The 20,118-nt window shown below is 35.4% G+C and overlaps 1 protein-coding gene across 5 annotated transcripts in view; it reads right to left on the reverse strand.

Annotated features, from left to right (window-relative positions):
• ATRNL1 (attractin like 1) overlaps positions 1-20,118 on the reverse strand; it is a 432,328-nt gene that overhangs the window by 184,976 nt on the left and 227,234 nt on the right. For all 5 annotated transcript variants that reach the window (XM_086899053.1, XM_086899052.1, XM_086899057.1 and 2 more), the window contains one exon: positions 14,974-15,052. In XM_086899053.1, the coding sequence (XP_086755179.1) occupies positions 14,974-15,052 (79 nt within the window). The remainder of the gene's footprint in view (positions 1-14,973; positions 15,053-20,118) is intronic.

Here is a 20,118-nt window from a genome sequence, read left to right on the forward strand (position 1 = left end):
AACTTTAATGTGAGCATGGGGCGGGGGAGGTGTCACTCTGCAATTTTGTTGAGCTAAAACATTACTCTAATTTAATCAGACAAAAAAGCCCTACTTATAATTTGATTCACTATCTTTCATAAACAATTTTACTTTCCTACCTTTTCCCTTTGTTCACTTAATTGCCAGATTGTTTTAAAAATGTATCAAGATCAAAAGCTGATTTTATGGCACTTTGAGGTGTGAAAATCAAAGACAATCATAAACAAAAGACGATTAAAAAAATAGCTATTTGCCCTCCAAAAATATTTTTTTTATTTTTAGATTGTGGGGTTTTTCTTTCCCTGCTTAAATATTTGTGAATGGTGTGAACTGCATAAACTGTGTTGGATTCTTCAAAGTAATCACACCCACCTGATGCAAAGCACAGCAGAGGCAGGTACAGAACAGCTGCAATATGAAGTCACAGAGCACACTGAACTGTATTGTGGCACTTGTGCATCTCAAATTTTTTAAGTGCTGGAAGTCTTATATACAATTTATTGATGGGGCATAACACTACCTAGATCAGAGCAACTCAAATAATTGTAAAGGGCAAAGCTTTAACCCCACTAAATCAACGGGAAATCCAGTAATAGCTGCAGTGGGATTTCCCTTCTTGCAGTTTTATCTATTTAAAATTTTAGTCTGCCTCCTAGAACATACAAATAAAGCATTAAATGTAGGCAGTTACACCTGCATGTTCCTCATTTCCTTGTTACCCATTTGAGCCATGGTATTACAGTGACCTAGAGAAAGGCACATGCTTTCTGTTTGTGATGTTACAGGCTCATCCCACAAGGCAGACCTCACTGGAAACAATTATGCTTTCTTCAGTGACTGCTTACCTATATTATGAAAAATTTATTCCATCTTATTTTTTGAAAACAGTAATGTGAGGGCACTGATGAGTAGGTAAAACTAGCTCTTAACATCAGCTCTGGGGAAAATAATGCCCTGAGTAAATCAGGAAAAAGTTTTTATACACAAACAAATGTGTGAACAAGTCAATGAAATGGAAAAAAACAAAAACAACCCAATTGATTTCCTAGAAACACCAATAACATTTGACAGATTTCAGCATTATGTACCCACTTCAACTGGTGCAGAGCAGTCCAGGGGATGCTGCTTTTGAAATTCAGTGCTTCCAAAACTGATAACAGAGGGCCAAGTCCCACTGGGGGACTAAGCCTACAAGAAGCTGAATCTCTGATCAGAGAAACATTTTGTAAACACTTACACTACTTTCCCACCTGGAGGACACTGAGCAAGCAGTATGAAAGTGCTGCATGACAGCTGGTTGCCTGAGGCCTCCCTCCATTGTGGGGAGAAAAACAAAGACAGGATTTTTAGACATATATATCCTGCTGCTCATGCTGGTAACAATCAAACAGGAAAAGAAAGGAATTTAAAAACCCCCCATAAACAAACAATATTTCCTTTCTCTTGGAGTAAGGAGACCCATAAACTAAGGATCTGTGTACTGGGATGCTGGAGGATTGAGCAGTAAATGGGCACTTACAGAGTGTAAGAATTGGGATGCAATGAAAAAGTGAATACAATGCTCAACTTGGTAGCAGAAATAGCATCTGCAAAATATATGGATTAGAGGAAGATCTCTCAAAGATAGCAGAAACTTTTCAAAATAATGTCAGTCTGACCTGAGCAGGATGCTAGCAAAATAGAGGGATATAAACTCTCCTTTGTAAGTCTTAGCTATGAATGTGAATTTTATGTGGGTTGACAGGGAATTTTTGACTGTATCAACTACTAGAAAAATCTATTTACTGTTGAGATGATAGACTATATTTCTTCATATCCCATTTTGCTTGCAATCCAGCTAAATCACCTTATTTCTTTATGTTAGAAATATATATTTACTTGCTTCTTCTATCCAAAATAAAAAAAGTTTAATCTAAATGAAGCTGCTTACCTTCCACTAAAAGTCAGATTTTTTTTCAGACTAAAGAGAAATATCTTTGTCAAAAAAAAATGTTTGGTAATAGCTTCTTTACCACAGCATTATGTCCAGTTAATAACAGCCTTGTAAGTAGATATACAAAAAAACCTGGAAAAAAGCCAATTGTAGGTGTTTTATTCACTTGCCATTTGCATGCATTCCAATAGATCAAAGAATTAAAAGTAATTAAATAAAGTTAGAATTTAGCTTTTGCATCACACTGTGCTTGATTCAAATATTTTACCCTAAACTGTTTTTTAGGGAAAAACAACATGGAAAAACTAATAGCATATTCAAATACTGGTGATATCCCAAGCATCGTATTTCAGGAACATAAATGACTAAATTAACAATAACAAACTAAATTAATACAATATTAATTTTAATTAAAATTTTGCATTTAAGAGGATTTTTTTTTGCTCAAATTTTACGATTTTATGCAATTTTCTAGCAGTGATTCAAGATAAAAGGAAAGCCAAAGGTTATATGTCCATTGTTCATTATAAAAGGGAAGAAAGCATGTTTAAATTATGCTAGCTTCATGTCAGAAAACAACAAGGCATTCTGAAAGTAGTGAAAATATATTTTCCATCTGTAGGATGGATATCATCTGTCATAGGATACAGGAAAGCAAGAAGAATCACTCACAAACACACAGCACAAAACCTTTTATAAGAATTCTCTATATGTGCTGAACAGTGCTGTTGCAAAAATGAAAATTTAAAAATACTGGTGAGACTGGTTCAGTTAAAGAAAAATCAGAATAATTGCAAAAGTATGTATTAAAGAAAACCAAAAAAACCCAACCAAAGCAAACAAAAAAAAAAAACAAAAAAAAAAGCACAAGAACAGAAAAGTTGCTCAATTTCTCATCTAAGTGTGGTTTTCAATTTTGAATTCAAATAAACTGTCTTGCCTAGCCTGCCACTTGTACAGGAAAACTAGCAGAACTGCACAACGAGAGGGATGTCAGGTGCAGAACAAATAATACAGCCCAAATCATGAAATGAAAAGTCAAAAATGAAAAAAAAAATCAATCCACAGGGTGACTCAGTCACTTGGATGGACTTCATGGATATGAACTTCAATGGCATAAAAGGTAAGGGGCTATTTTTAACCCTAATTTTCTAGTATCTGGAATTTTGTAAAGTTTAACCATGGTACACGACATCAGTAACTTCAAAGGCTGCATTTATGCATACGAGATTTGCAAAGAAGAAAGCTGCTCCTTAAAAGCCTTTTTAATGCAAAAAAAAAAAAAAAAGTTGGAATATCTGGATAATTACTTGCCTTTATTGCCATTTGGGACATAATTTTGCAATGAAAGTATAAATATCAAATTAATGTAGATTTTAAAATAGTATTTAATGAGGAAGTGCAGGTGTTATTAGAGCCCTAGTTTGGATTTTTGCTGCTGCAATATCATATCATATAGCATTAGTCTAAGAGAAATTCTGGATGCCTTATCCCTGGAAGTGCTCAAGGCCAAGCTGGACACACCCTGCTGTACTGGAAGTTGTCCCTGCCCATGGCAGCAGGAGTTGAACTCTGAGATGATCCTTAGAGATCCCTCCCAAACCAACCCATTCTGTGATTCCATAGCAAACAAAATGCTACTGGAACGCACAAAATACTCTGATTTCACATGGGTTTCTTAAAACATAAGATGGTAAGGTTAAAAGAGACCTACAGAGACTGCCAAGGGACTCTCTAGCACCCTACAAAGGCATATCCAGGTCTTCTAATTTCTGTCTTGTATTTTCCTACCCCTCTCCTAAAGGCTTAGACTGACAAAGTGCCTGGAATGTCAGAGACTATCTACTGCAGAGCTACACTACTAATATCATTACAATTTATTAATTTTCATTGTATCACTTGAATGCTCTTTGCTGCAACATGAGCACTTGGCTTCTCATCCTTCCTACAACAGATTCAGATAAATGCATTATTCCACTGCCCATCTTCAAGGCTGTTATCACATCTCTCCCTCATCTTTTATGCTATGCAACTATAAACAGACACACTTCCCCACTTCTCTCCTCTAAACATTTCCAAATGTTCCACAGAGTTTTTGAATTGTTGTGTCTGAACTGTCCATGATGTCCAGTTAAGGCCATATTCATTAAAGGTCAAGAATTAGATGTCTTTGAGTTATATATGCAAGCTAGAAATACATTCCTTTTTTGCTAACTAGATTGCTGTTGATTTATATTCAGCTTGTGAACTTTTCTAAGCCATTGATCAGCTCTGAGAAATTGTAGCACAGTCAGCTTTTTCTTCGTGCTGTTTCTGTAAAGATGATTATTTCTACCAGGTAAAAACTTGCTTTCACCAGTATGGATAAAGGCTGTTTTGAAGTCTGATCCTGCTTGCAACACATTCCTGACCCAGCTCCTCATTTGCAAATTTAATAGATATATTCTCCAATTGCATGACTTAGGTATTAAAAAACTTTCAAAAATGAGTTCTGGAGCTAGGACAAAGCTTTGGAGGGGCTAATGCAGATAACTACAGTCCACACAGAGTTAATCCCTCATTTCACTGATAATGAACAGCTGATTATGGCATTTTGGCCAGTTCTGCACCTAATCCACAGCTATCATGACAATGCTTCTTTGCCTTCCCTTTTAAAGTATCCTGTGATAGACTATTTGTAGTCTTATAGTCTTTATAATGGCCAGCTGTACAAGCACCAGAGGTTTTCTCCTCCAATCAAAACGACTTTTACCCTACCTTGGAAGAAATGCATATTCTTTTTGTGTGATTTGGTTAGTAAAGAAAACATCTAGGCTTTCAATCTATTTTTTTTCATAGATTACAAAAACTTAGTTTTTGTTGATGGATGTTTCTGGGAACTCACTGACTAATTCTCTGGCTCCTCTTTTCCTCCCTCTCCACTGAGATGATTTATGTCCAGCATTTTCTGTAAGCTGACAGGACACTGGATGTTCTCATCAGAGGTGGACATTTTGTGCATGGGTGATTTAGTCATTAACAATATTAACAACATGGACTTGCTTTCCACGTGAATGTGGAAAGAGACAAGTTCATTATATTGTACTGCAATATTTAATATATATAATTTATGTAATGTTATATACTGAATATTATTACTGGACGCTGTTAAGGTACTAAGTCAAAATGTGGTGTGCTTGATACTTGCACATGGATCACAAGTGCAGGGATATAGTATTTTTGTAACATGCATGTTCTCACTCGTCTGTAAAATACTAGTCCTTAACTTTGTGAAGCCAAAAAATTATTATGGTAGGCAAAAAGCAGTGTGGAATCAGTATTGTGCATCATTAACATATTCAGAAAGCATAAAACCCTAAGAAATGGGTGATTGATGTTAATTAAGATGAAAATTAAATACATGGAAGATATTTCATACTTTCATAATGCATTTTAACAAATATTGAAATATGTATTAAATATAACACATTAAAGTAACACACTGTATTTCACATGTTTGTATCACTTCACCCAGAAAAAAATTAGGATAAAGATTTAGTGTCCATTTCACTCCTTTTTCCTGCCAAAATGAACAGAAACCTAAATAAATTCCCTAGGAACAATGGGTTGTTGCAGAATAAAGCAAAACAGTCATCAGAGCAGACTCTCCCAATTAATACCACCAGAGTCTGTAATGAAAAGTGCATCACCACAACCTGTACGACTGTTTTGTGCTACAGGTGAGGAACTGATGGCCCAGGCAGTGAAGCAATTTGTAAAAAGGCACCTACAACACCAGAAAGGAAACAACTGGCATTCAAACCCAAACTTTTCCCAACTGGGATATTGTATTTCTCTGCCTCTCTCAGTACTCCTGACCGTGGCTGCACAAATACAAAAGGCTAAGAAGCTACAGCTATTTAAGCCTATGAGAAGTCTAATTAACTGGGATTTTCAAAATGTATGTGAAGCAGAAAAAAAGCATAACAAGGCTCAAGCTACAGGATTCATTGTGGTTTCAGTTTTGCTAATTGCATGTGGGTCAATTGACTGCCAAAGCAGTCTGGGCTAATTTGCTGATGTCACAATTTAACTGCCATGGTGCACTCAACCCAATGAATCCCAAACAAAATATCAAACAATATTCTGTCTTCCAAAATTTACTTGTGTAAAAATTGAATGGCATGGATAAAAATAATCAACTGTTCAAATATTCATATTCCCTATAGTACTTTTGCTACTATACAGCTGTACTAAAATAACATTACATTAATTTTAATTAAGTTTTGCATTTCAAAGCATTTTTTTCCACACATAGTATGTTTTTATGCGACTTCTGTCAATACTTGAAGATAAAAGGAAAGCCAAGGGTTATATGTTAATTATTAATTATCTGTTGAAAAAAATGTAATGAGCTTGGTTTATATCAGGTCATACTAACTCTCAACTATTTTTTATGAACTGCTGGAGCAATAAAAAATATAGCTCCAGGAATGATAAACATTGTATTATTAGATCCTTGAAAAAAAATAACTACTCTACCTTTTTGTAGGCTGTGTCATACACCCATGGGGTTTTTCTAAAAGCTCTATTTGATTGTGTGTTTTTAGTTTTGTTGTTGGTTTGGGGTTTTTTTTGTTTGTTTGGGTTTGGTTTTTTTGGAGGGGAGGGTGGAACTTTCTGGGTTTTTTTTTTTTCCAACCTAACATTTCACAGGTGTTGGCAGGTTCCCCCAGAAATAAGTATACTATGCAAATTCTGTCACCATGACCCTGTTATTATTTCCTTCTATCCAGAGAAGGGGAAGAAGCCTTGAAGGTGCCCAGATGAATTGCACAGCCAGTGTTTGCTCAAGAGGGATGACCCCGAGGAATGTTTGTGTGTACAAATATCTACAGAGAGTAGAGAAGGCCCCCCTTGGAATTTTTTGATAGCAACAACACTGACACTCACAGCAGTGAACACATTCTGCTGACAGAGTAAACCAATTAATAGTGCAGGCACTGAAAAAATAAGTTGGTGAAGTTATTTAATTTCCAGCTGCATTGATCTTTGCATCTGCTTTGCATTGATTATTAAAGCTCTAACTTTAGCAGGGGGTCATCCACAAAGGAGAAACTTCAGTGCCTTCAAAACTTTTTAAGAAAGAAACAATTATTCTGAATATTATCAACACTAAGAGATAAAAAAGTCAATGTGCTTATTTTAGATGGCAGGTACTATCCATACTGGGCAAAGTGACATGGAAACATGTTGGAAGACGTTCAGGAATTATATGAATCCCACCTTACTGCTACTCAATTGCACACATACATAAATGCACCTGAAAATCAGCTCTGAAAAAAAAAAGTCACATATTTGCAAGGAAATGGATGTTTGTGGAAGCAGCAGTAAATGTTCCATAAACTAAAAGCAATGAAAATTATTGTTTGCATGATTTAATGTAATTTTTAGAATACATGATTAGCATTCAACTGTAAATAAACAAAACTTTAGGTAGAAAGGAAGAGCAGAGTCATAGAGTAGAACTATGTCTTCCAGGCTCGGACTTTGAGTTATTTCCCTACTCTTTGGAGGAATTACAGTCCAGATTTAGTTTCTTTTATGCTTCTCCTGCTGCAGGTGACTCACCTAGGCCAAAGTTGCCCACCCAGTGCAACTAAAATTTCTGGAAACTCTGAGAAAACTATGGAGTATCTACGGAGGAGTATTCACATTTTTCCCTTGAAGACCTCTTGCTGTAAATTCCCTTCCATTCTCTGTTCATATCAGAGTTCTTGCAACACTTCTGTTGTGAGCAGCTAAATTCAGTCTTTTCTTACAGGGCTTTGGGAAATGGAAGGTTTGTTTGTGTTTTAATAGGGGACAAAAAATTGACAAAATGCTGCAAAGACAGAGGAAATACAAACATGAAGAAGTGTCTCACCACTTTGGGCCAATATGCAACACCTGCTCTTTTGTTTTTGGTAGGAGACAGAAATGAATCATCTGTTTTGGTGCAATCCTCTTTATTTACAAAGAACACATCCACCATCCTCATTCCTTTAGTATTGTGGAAACCAAATTATTTTTCTTGTCAATAACTCTAAAGAAGTTATCTGGCTTCTTCCCAGGGCCCCAGTAAGGACTGCCTTTCTCATTGTCTGCTGCTTTTTGCTGACAGGTAGCTTGCTAAAAATTCTGCTAATGCTCTTATGTTTACAACCAGTCCCATGGAAAACTCTCAGACCATGGAGCTCAAAGCACCCTCAGGCTCTGCCAAGTGGCCACTTGCCTCAGGCAATCATTTTCATTTGGGCCAGTTCCCTCTTCCTCTAAAACAACCTTAATTTTACCTTCCTGTTAGCTTGAAAACTTATCCCCAGTACACTTGCAAGAGTTAACCAGAGAGTAGAACTTAATATCACCATTACAAAATTAGCATTATCTCCAGAAGCATTTTATATTCTTATTTAGAAAGCTCAATTTTGATAATAAATTCTATTGAACAGAATATCACAACTATTAATTTTAAAGTACTGTTATCAGCAGTAAAAACTACATCCAAGTTTCCTTTCTATGCATATCCGAGGAATCACATGAAATGAAACTAATTTATTTTGATTATTGCCTTTTGGGAATCTTCAGGCTAACTCCACTATGCAAATGTAAGAAGGAACTTTGGTTATTATGTTAAGAAAAGTGAACAATTTTCTTCTCTTGGTCATAAGTACATACAATTAAAACACCTCCTTAGTTTCTTTTTCCTAATTTATTCTTTTTAATAAAGAACTCACCAATTTATTTTTAAATCTGTTGTTCTTGTTGTCTGTTATCTTCTTTACCTTCTGAATTTTTGTGGAATGAAGAAACAGATCTGTCAGCAAGCTCTCACAAATACTTCGCATCAGCTTTGCTTAATTACAACTTCCCAACATAAATTTTTTCAATATAATATTGAACCTGTCACTGGTACCATTTAATTCTTCTCTTTACAGAGAACAAGCATGTTGTGAGCATTACTAATATAAGAATTAATCAGATGCTTACTTTTATGAATTGACAGCATTATAAATACAATCTCAATTTTACAAAACAAAAGCAAAGAAAGTGAATAACTCTCAGGATGGGAGATTTGACTCCATGGCTTATTTGTATTGTTAACAAGAAGTCAGGTCCCCACAAGTATCAGAGTATAAAAAGTGAACAGTGAAAATTGGGTGGGATGAATTGTCATTTGGAAGTGCAGTTTATACTGACTGCAGAGGGAGTCCTGAGACAAGATCTAGTGGCAGCTAACCAGGCATATTGCTTGAAAGGTTCATTCAGAGAGGAACCTAAATTTTAGGTTGGAGAGAATGCAGAAAACGTCAGCCTAAAATAAATGCCCCAGTTATCCTCAGTAAAACTAGATCCACAGTTGAAATAAGCAGTCATAGCTCTATTGATTTCAGAAGAGCCTGAGCAATATAACAAGTTGAGATTCTGGTCCTATGAATAGCTCCTTTGACTTCAGTAGGATTACTCACACAGCCTATGAGTAACTACATACAGATGTGTAAGATATTTGCTAAGCAACAGAGAAGAAGATAGCAAAAAAGAAAAATTATCTGTGAGCTGAGCAACTTTTAAACATAAACTATATAATCCTGTAGACACCTACACACATGAATACTATTACACATTGGGGTACTTTAATTATCCATGTTAATATTTCTTAGTTTCCTTACATCTGCTGTTGTTGGTTCCTTGCTCACCCTGAAACACACGGTATTGCTTTTTTTCCTTCAGAAGCTGTTGTTCAAGAACACACCATATTGTCTGTGTTTTAGTATTGCTAAAGTAAATGTGCTGCATTCCATAAGCAATATCATATACACAAAAGCCATTACCATCTTTTCTAAAAGGAATACTTTAAAGTATTGTCATTTGAACAGAAAGCAAAAAACCTCGAGCTGAAATGCACATACTCTACATTCATTAGTGCTATCGACATAACTGAACTTCTTTGTTCTTATTAGAGTTACCATAGAAATGAGCCTAAAGCTATTACATGAATTGTTACTGCTATTAACAAGTAGTCTATTTCAGTTTCATTTGTCTATTTGCAAGAATTTTTGAATATTTGAGAGAATAAAACTACCTTGATAATAAAATCAAGGCTAGGAAGATGGAGGGGTTTTTTAAACAAACATAAGCTTATTTAATAAAAAGAAGCAATAAGTTGAGTGGCATCCACACACTGTATAAAGCAAGTATTTTCTACAATCCCATGTTTTTATGTTTGTATTTGCTATTCTTTCAGAAAGGCAAATGGTGCACAGCTGACTGTATAATGAGATGCTATATATAAATGGTATTAACCTTTAAAGTTAGGCAAGCACTTTACACACACAATCCATGCTTTTTTAAGCATTTTTACCTAAAAATGCAATCATGCATTACTTCCTCATTGCTGAAGAGCTTTATAGTGTATTACGTGAGGAAATAACAATCTAAGTCATCTTTCAAGATGTGCACTCTCTTCCTAGTGTGTAATTAATGTATAAAAAAAGCAATTTACATTAAAGAAAAAGTAAAAATCGATTTTAACTAATTGACTGATCCAATATACACAAATGTATATTTCAGACCAGATAAGGGAAAAATATTTTTACAATCAGGGTGGTGAAACCTCCATGCCTGGGAACATTCAAGTTCAAGCTGGATGAGGCTCTGAGCAGCAGCTCTGGTTGAAGTTGCTCCATTCAAGAGCGTGGGACTGGATGAACTTTAAAGGCCCTTCCCAGCTCAAACAATTTTATATTTCTGTAATTCTAGATAACAGCACATGGCACATTGGCACGTGTATTTTGTGTGTCTGAGTGGAGGGGAGAAGATACTTTATAAACATCAGTGACTACAGGCATTTGGATTATAGGTAACAATTCTCTAAAACATCTGATGGGACCAAGGGTACAAAAGGTATCTGAGCAGCAACTGGTTTACCTTAGGAAGGGCAAATATTTTGCTAAAATAACTCAGCTAGAAGCTGTGTGGTTTATAACCCCATCTGTGTGAGTTTGTTAGTGACCTCAGTCTAATCTTGTCAGCAAAAAGAAAAGTTCAACCCACAATTAAAAAAATCTTTTGGATGCAGATTCTATCTTCAGTGTGATGCCTTTCAATCAGAAGAAGTTAATGAGACAAAACATTTGAGCCACTAGAAATCTGGCAGGTAACCTATCAAGTTTTCAGTAAAATGATCTATGAACAGATTGTCTTGTACCTATTAGGAGCAGAGGACTGAAGGAATACTTTAGATATGAAACATGCAGAGAAAACAAATAATATTCTCTTCATATTTCTTATTTGGCAAATCTTTTCTTGTATAAAGGAGGGAAACAGTCAGCTTGGAGCTTCATGGATGGGCTCTTGTGTGAATTCAGGGTATAAAATGCAAAAGGCCTAACAAATCATTTGGGAGAAAATAACAGCTTTTGTTTTTTCATCCAGTGAACTAAAAAGTCAAATTTTACAGAGAAAGGTGCTAGTAGAAAGATTTGTGAGTCTTTGGACTAAAAAGGAGGATGAGGGATTAAAACCTAGAATACATATCTGATCTTTTAACACAGTGTAGCACTATTCTAAAAAATGCTTTGCTTTTCCTAAATCTTGCAATATTCAGGGACTCCTTTATTTGATAAACAAATATATCTTTCCCTTTTTCTACACCTGCAGAAATTTCCATGCTTACCTGTAAATGTTATCTTGCTCTGTCACAAATGTTCCAAATTCCTTCTGTTTTGTTTTTTGCTTTCTTTGGACACTGGGGCTTTTTATCAAGATACTGCTATAAGAATTATGCTTTAGAAATCCTCTCATCATATTTTGCATTATTCTTTTCAAGGAACAAGCTCCCTGAGATGAGCAATATTCCACTATCTTACTTCAGCCCTTCCTAAAACCCTTTTTTAAAATGTCACAAATCCATGGGAGGGATGGGTGGGGGAAAGTGTCAAGGGATGCCAGGCAGGAGGCTGTTCATATTCTCCTGCTCAAAGTTTCATTGATCTTTTTGGAACTATAAAATAAAAGAATGATACTTTCCATTTTTCCTCGATGCAGAAGGTGAATAACTTTGATGGTATAAGGTAAGACAGTCTATCTGCTGTCCCTTGCCCTCTCAGAAGGCAGGAGAGAAGAAGAGAAGCTCATCCAGGAGTTAAAGGATAAATATAGATTACAAAAACCTGAGATAAAATATATCTTAAGAGACAGTTATGTAGGTATGAAAAAAATATGAACCAAAATTTTGTTATGAGCAAAACAAAATTCCAAAGCTCGAGGTCTTAACTTAGGGAAAAAATATTTCAGCTAAATAAATTGAAAGACCAATAGATATGGGCAAAGGAAGTTAAATTCAGTGTAGACAAACATCAGTTAAATTATTTTGGAAGAGACTTATTTATCCATTTTCATATATACACAATGTAACAATCTTTTACATGTACATGTGATAGAGCCTAATTTCAAACTGCTCAGCAAGATTTGGGCAGTGCTCTGAGCAGTCGGATTGCTGAATGAGCAATGAATTAGGAAAGAAAATGAAGAGAAAATTTCTAATGAGTGGGAAAACTGAGACGTTCCTTCTTCCCAAGGCAAACAACTTGCTCCTGCCTTGTACTGGATTGAGGCCGTGCTGTGTTCAATTTGGAATCAATACCATTCCAATTTAGCCAAGCATTAAAGTCAGAAGGCAAAACAGGACAAGGTTCTGAACTTTCAGCTACACACAGGGCTCTACAAATCTTGAAAAAATTACTGGCTTACCTCAAGAGCCTGATAAAATTCATTACTAAAAGATGACAAGAACTGGATGGTAATGTTCCTCCTCCTTCAGGGGAAAAAACATCAGGAGGAACAATGAAAGGATGCACAGCTTTTAACAGCACACTTTTCTGTATTTGTTTGTGTTCTTGTTTTATTTCTATTACTGTAGTTTAGGTCTATATTGAAGGTAACATCTAAAGAGCCAAACATTCCTGTCTTTAAAGAAGGATGAAAGAGATGAAAAGCTCATCTGCCAAATGGGCTCTAAAGAAGATACTTCAGAAATCTTTTCAAAAGTAGATTGTCTCTGTGTGTTATTCATTGAATTTGTTTGCAACACTTAATTGCAAAATCTTAAAAATATGTTGATTATAATAAGAAGTTTTCTAGCTAGATTAAAGGAAAACATGGTATGGAATGTTATCAAAAACTTGTATTTGACATGAACTACAGCTGGTGGTCAAGAGCAGATTGAAAATAAAGAAGATTTCTTTCAGCATTTACAACTCATAAAGCTACTGTACTCTATTACGAGAGAAAACCAAGTTTCTCTCATTATACTCAAGGAAAGCCAAGACTCAGAACCAACCATGGGGCTCTGAGTTCCAACCCAGTTGCCAAGTATGTTGTTCCTTTTGCTCTTCTGAAGAAGCTGATTCACATTCATGTTGCATTTATCAAACAGCTTATTTGAGCTTTCATACAGTCTTAGAAGTACTTTTGATGATATTAGGAAAATAAGTCTTGGAAAACTTCAGAAACTTTTTGTATGAGAATCTTTTCTTTATCAAATGATGTCTAAAGACCACAGAGAAAATATTACATTTCAAAAACCTAGGAGAACAATCACAGAAAACAGAGCAGACCTAGATCTGGAAATGAGTACATTTGTATTTCTTCTTAAAAATATCAATAAACCAACCTCATTTACATGGGAAATTAAATCAATGAACTACTACATTTCATCACAACAAAGTTTTGCACAGAACTATCAAAGTACTGAGACAAATTTAAATGAAATATTATTAAGTTGAATATTGTAGTTTAAATTACCTTTCATCTATATTTTGCAAGTAGTAAGAAATAAATGAGAATTTGCCCCTAGAAGATTCTTAAGAATGTTAATATGAATAAAACAAACCAAAAATACCAGAAGGAAACAAGTATATTTTCCATATACATCTTCCATTGTAGCACCAGTTCAAGCTAAACCTTGGCATTAGTACATTATTACTTCAGTGGAGGAAAATGGAAAGTGCTAGTTACCTGGCACTTTTAAAGCACATATAAATTCACTGTAGATCTACAGTAAAAAGAAAAAGTTATTTAAACACTTGTGGTGCCAGTATACTAAGAAAAAAAATCATGAAGTAGACCAAAGCTTGTCTTTAAAAAAACAAAAAAAATCAAGATTATGGGACATTAAGGAAATGCTTTTTCCAAAAATCATCATGATTAGAAGCTCCAAGGAAGGAAAACATCACTGTCTACAAATTTTAGATCTCATTTATGAGAGCAAAATGAAATATCACAACTATCAGTGTACAATCATGTAGCATACATAACATAAGTTTAACCTCATTTAAGTGTAATGAATTGTTAGGCAGGTAAGAACAAAGATTTGGGCCAGATTTTTCAATATACCTGTAAGAATTTAGACCACAAAAGAATAAGGTGATTTTATGAATATTTACTGAAGATTTTAATTGTGCCACAGGCTTAATGATAAAAGTACAGATTCTAGTATAGAGAATTTAGCTCCTTTGAGGGGAGGTTCAGGTTGGATATTAGAAAACATTTATTTACAGAGAAGGTGGTTAAACACTGGAACAAACTTCCTAGCAAGGGGTCACTGCCCAAGCTTGTTAGTATATAAGAAATTATTATTTATTTATTTGGACAATACTATTAATAATATGGTTTAACCTTTGGTCAGCCCTGAAGTGGTCAGGCTAAATAATTCTTTGTAGGATCCTTTCAAATGAAATACTCTATTCAATTCTATTCTACATATTCTAAAAATGCCACCAAAAAGAAAATTTATGTTTCTTCAGCCTAGTGCTGTAATTCTTTTAATTTTTGAAAGGAGAAAGAAATGAAGTTTTCTTTTTCAGCATAAAAAAGTCAAGGGTATAAAATGGGTATTTAAACTGCATATACAGGAGAAATGGGAGGAGTGACTGTTCATCAAAGTCCCCAACTTTTTCTGAAATACAAAGGTACTACAATAATCTTAAAGTTATTGATACCTCTCTCCGTCGAGAAGCCCAACAGGTTTGTTTGATTTTCCAAACGACAGCAGCTACCAGCAGTAAGGATAAGAAACAACTGCAATTACAAAAGAAAAAAATAATAATTGTAACTTGTGAAAAGCTCATGTTTTTAGGGTATCAAAGGTTAAAAAAAAAAAAAAAGGCATTCTAGCATGGAAAAATAAACCCCAAAAAGTGGGGAAAACTAAACTCTATCAGAATTACAAAGAGTCAACCATCCACGTTCAAAGTCAAAAGCAAATACACATCACATGCTCTGGTTTTCTCCTGGAAATGTTATCACTGTTTCCATTAGCCTGGGATAAGTTCCAGTACAGCCATCCACATTCCCACAACAGTCTCAACAAATAAGCACTGCATGTTCTGCCTTTAGGACATGGAAAAAGAGGGTGAAGTACAGCAAAAAATAAATAAATTAGAGCAATTTATATTTCTTTCACTTTGTAAATTCTGAGTAATTTCAAGGGTTTGCAAGAAGGGTAACTACACAGGGAGCATAATTAGTTTGAGGAACTGGGTTAGCACATGACAATAGACCTGTGTTATCTTATTGAGTATTTCTATGGTTAATTGCCCAGGGAAAACATCTCCAAGGGCATCACCACATTACAGTTCCAAAGACACAACAGAAGAAGAAAAAAAAAGAAAATTGAACAACTGCAGTGCACAATCAGAGCATATACCTTCTCTCTTGCTTCAATTCTTTGTATTGCAACATTTAATCCGTAAAGTATTTTGGTAGAAAGATCATTGAACTCTCAAACTCTTTCAGTGTATTTCTGGATACTAACAAAAGGATTCTAAAGCTGGCACTTGTAATTACTCAGATGATCTTTCAAATTTTTGACAGTTGTTTAATATAATTATGTGGATTTACTAATTGCGTGAAGAACTTTCACACATGTTGGCACTTCTGCTGTACACAGTGGTTTCAATTAATACAACACTAACTATGGAATTACTAGGCATCCACAATATTATTCTGCCAAAAAGCTTCTAAATATATACTTTAATACAGGAAATACCAAGATTTCTGGATATGTACTGTGCATAAGTGCAAAATAACACCAACATCTCCCTGTAAAAGCAAGTACAAGTGACTATAAATTTATATTCAGTGTCTAGGAAAGAGTAAAACAAAAAAAGGCCCCACTGACCACCAGAATAAATTCAGTTTTGCAGCAATATCTTTTAAGGTTTTTAAGTCAAGAAGCACTTATAAACAGAATTTCCCAGAAATGTTTCCACTGCACTGTCCAGCTGGTACCTGCAACAGATGCTTTGGGGCAACATCAGGGTACTGACGTGGTGCTATAGATTGGGATGCTGTGCATGAAGGAAAGGAAAGCCATCTCACTCTTTTCTTCCTTCCAAAACCCACTAAATTAGGGAAACAACAGCAACTCTGTTTGCAATTATTAACTCAGTGCTCCTGGAATTTAGAAAAGGTTAATACATGCAAGGGAACTGGACACAAGAAACTAAGGGAGCCTTGCACTGTGTGACTGATTTATTATGACCAGGAACAGAATCTCTACCCTTAGAAAATTCTGTCCTTCACATTTATTAATTTCTTGAACAGTTCTCTTAAATTAGTAGAATAGAAAATATTCAGAGTTCTGGCTGAAAGATTTCAGACAAATGAATTCTGTGTTCTGTACATTAGTGGAGTGGTTCACACACTGAATTTTCTTGTCATCATTCAAAACATCAATCACTTGCAAAGCTAAAATCAGAAATGAGTGTCTCAAAGTCACACCCATAAAATACTATAAACCATTGGAAGTTACAACATTGATAATGTGACTTTTGCACAATCTTTTCTTGGCAAGTATATATTTTATTTTATTCTCTTTTTTTTTTTTTTTTTGGTAGGGGTTAAATATAAATAGAAGGGGAAAAAAACCCAAAATCTATGCTAAAGAAGAGAAAAAGTATATGGAAAATAGATTTTGTGAAATTAACCTAGTTCCAGGCTGTGGTGAGATAACATCCTTGGTTTATGTAGGGCAATTAAAATTAAGACTGACTGCAAAGGATCTCACAATACAGAGTGACTTGGCAATAAAATAAGAGAATGAAATTCAGTGACAATGAACTGAAGGCAATGTGCACAAGAAAAAAATAAAAACACACCACAACTAACTACAAATACACAATGATAGGTTCTAAATTAGCAATTACCACTCAAGAAAATGATCTTAAAGTCATTGCAGATAGTTCTTTGAACATATCAACTGAATGTTTAGTAGCAGTCAAAACAGAAAATAGGATGTTAAAAGAGATTAGAAAAGGAATAAAGAACAAACCAGAAAGCAGTGGGATGTCAGTGCATAAATCTATGGTGTGCCTGTACCTTGAAGCAACCATCAGCTTATCTCTAAAAATCTAAGCTGAGTTTAGAAGGTATAAAGGAAAGCAGGCAGCTTGGCCAGGGGAATGAAATGATAGAAGTTCACTTGGGCTATGAAACAATAGGGAGTTGAAGGGAGTCATAATAAAGACATTAACATCACAGGCAGAAACTGTAAAAAACCAGAAGGATGGGTGTAGGTGGATGCTCTCCAGTTCCCTGTTACACTTCTTATCTCCTCCTTGTGCCAGAGATATAAAAAAGAAACTGCAGGGCAAATTAAATGAATTAAAAATTGGCCATCAGGCAGATAAAAAAGAAACGGTCAGAAGGGCACCAACATCAGAAATGGGAGCTTCTAGATGGGTTGCAAAGCTCCCACAGTATCAGATCCACTAAATTTTGATGGGACAAATATGTAATAGCTGAGAGGTCTAAGCATGACACAAAGACAAAAGTGGTTAAAAATGGTCAATGGCACAGAGTTTCAAGAGATTGTACAATGGTCAATATTTAGATGATTTTTTTTTAAATACACAGTCACTGCTAAGTTGTATTTATGAGAACAAGGAAGTCAGGCCTCATTTACATTGCAAAGGATTTCTTTTCCCCTTGGAATGAAGCAATTCCCAAACCAGTTTAGAGACCAGTGTGAATGACAATTCAGTATGAATTACAGCTGGGATGCTGAAAGAAAAAGGGTTAAAACAACCCTAAATACTTAGATGCACACTAGTAAACAGTACTTGAGAGATGAATTTATCATTCTACAAGGTACTGCCAAAACAGATATTATTAGACTTGTTCTTTAAGATCTGCCACTGACATTTTCTGAAAGGAGATTGGAAAACATGGAGAGAATACAGAGAAAAATCAGAAAAAAGATTTAAAATCTGTGGAAAAGATCAAATGGCAACTTGCCTACAATTAATTCACATGATCATAGATTATGTCCACCATCTCTGACTCTCCAGTTGAGACTTTGAGTGACAGCCAAATAAACAGATACATGAATAAATGCCTTTGCAAAGCACATGGGCTATGAAATGCTAACCCAGAGTACAGAGTGAATGACTTTCTGCACTTAGCAATGTAAATCTTCCCAATAAGACAATTGCCATACTAAGACACTCCTAAAACCACAGCAGCCCAAGTATTATCCAGATTTTGCATTCTTCAGAACCAAGTTATTGTTTGGAAGTTATAATTTTAGCATGAGTTTGGAGACAATAAACAATTGGAGAAGGGATTAACTGCAGAAAAAGAAGTCTTGAACAGAGTTTGAGTCCAACACAGCGGAGGGAAGTGGCCAAGGAAAGGCTGCAAGAGAACACCAGGGCTAGCATGGATGTCTGAGCTGTGCAGATGCTCTTCCCAAAAGGGCTCTGGGTCATATGAAAACAGAAATATTGATTTAATAGAAGAAAGAGAAGGGAAATTGCAAGGAATAATTACTGCCTGCATAACTATTTTTGCAAGCTACAGAGCAAATTTTTGACTTCTAGAGGTCACATTTAAACATATTTAGTGCAGACCTGGCTGAGGAAATGAAAGTGTTTTTCTTAACTCAGAAATTAGTTTTTCTGTGTTTCTTTAGGCGGCAAACTAAAAAGTGTTAGGGGAATTAGTGGATGTGCTGCTGCTTGGTATGGGAAAACTGAAATAAAATCTGTAGCTATCCTTAAAGAAACTTAAATTGCATGGATAAATAGAGGGGAAAATCTGTGAAACGTAATGATCAGCATGTTTAGACTAGATGAATTAATGACACATTTGTGCCTTAAGCTCTATGAATGCATTATAAGTACACTACAGAATTTCTGCAGTATGTATTAATGTCTATAAATTACACATGATATCAAAATAATACTTTTGTTAAAGTGAAATAATTTACTTTTTTTTCAGGGATGTAAAAGGAACTGTTTCATGAACTAAGCATAAATATTTTAAGAATCAATACTGTAAATGGAAGGTAAACAGAACAAGAAATGTGCCATCCTTCGTTATTTCTTTTCTCATTCTCTGATTATTTAACATACAAAGAGAATTGTTGCTTCCATGATTTTACTTAAGACTGTAATTTGCACAATTGAAAATAAATTTCCACAAACAGATGAAAGAAAACACTTTTTCAAAACTATAGTTTTTCAAAACTTGCATGTAGCATATTTTTAAATCTACTAAAATGAGAAATGAAGTGAGATTCTGCTTTGAGCAGCCATCACATTTACTCTTCTTACAGGACAAGGTTCAGCAGCACCCCATAGCTGAGCATGGGGCAGCATCCCTGCTTGGGCCCACCCTGGGAGCAGCACAGCTGGGCCAGCACAGGGTGCCAAGACTGTCCCAGCAGGTGCCACCATCCTGACCCCATGCTCCAACAGGTGACAGACCCGTCCTTGTGCTCCAAGGGGAATTCCTGCATTGCTGGCCCAGTGTAGATCTGGAATGAACAAACCCCTGTGGACCAGCCCTGGAGCTCAATTAGAAGATGTGCAGTGTTCACTCCAGACCCAAAGGGGCTGTCAGTCCATGGCACTAAACTGGAGCTAGTTCAAAGACAAAACAAATGCATTCAGTGAGGATGTCAGGTCCTCAGCACATCTTGCCCAGGTGAAGATCTGTTACTTCTCTCTGCTCACCAACAGAGACAGAAGCTCCCAAAATTCCTTTCACCAAGTTTGTTAGGGGCATATCAGACTCATTTACTGCCCACACATATATATGTATATTTCCACATATTTTATAGGCTCCTCCAAAGTCTTTTT

This window comes from Cyanistes caeruleus, chromosome 8 (assembly GCF_971803275.1).
Source record: "Cyanistes caeruleus chromosome 8, bCyaCae1.hap1.1, whole genome shotgun sequence".
NCBI classification, from domain to species: domain Eukaryota; kingdom Metazoa; phylum Chordata; class Aves; order Passeriformes; family Paridae; genus Cyanistes; species Cyanistes caeruleus.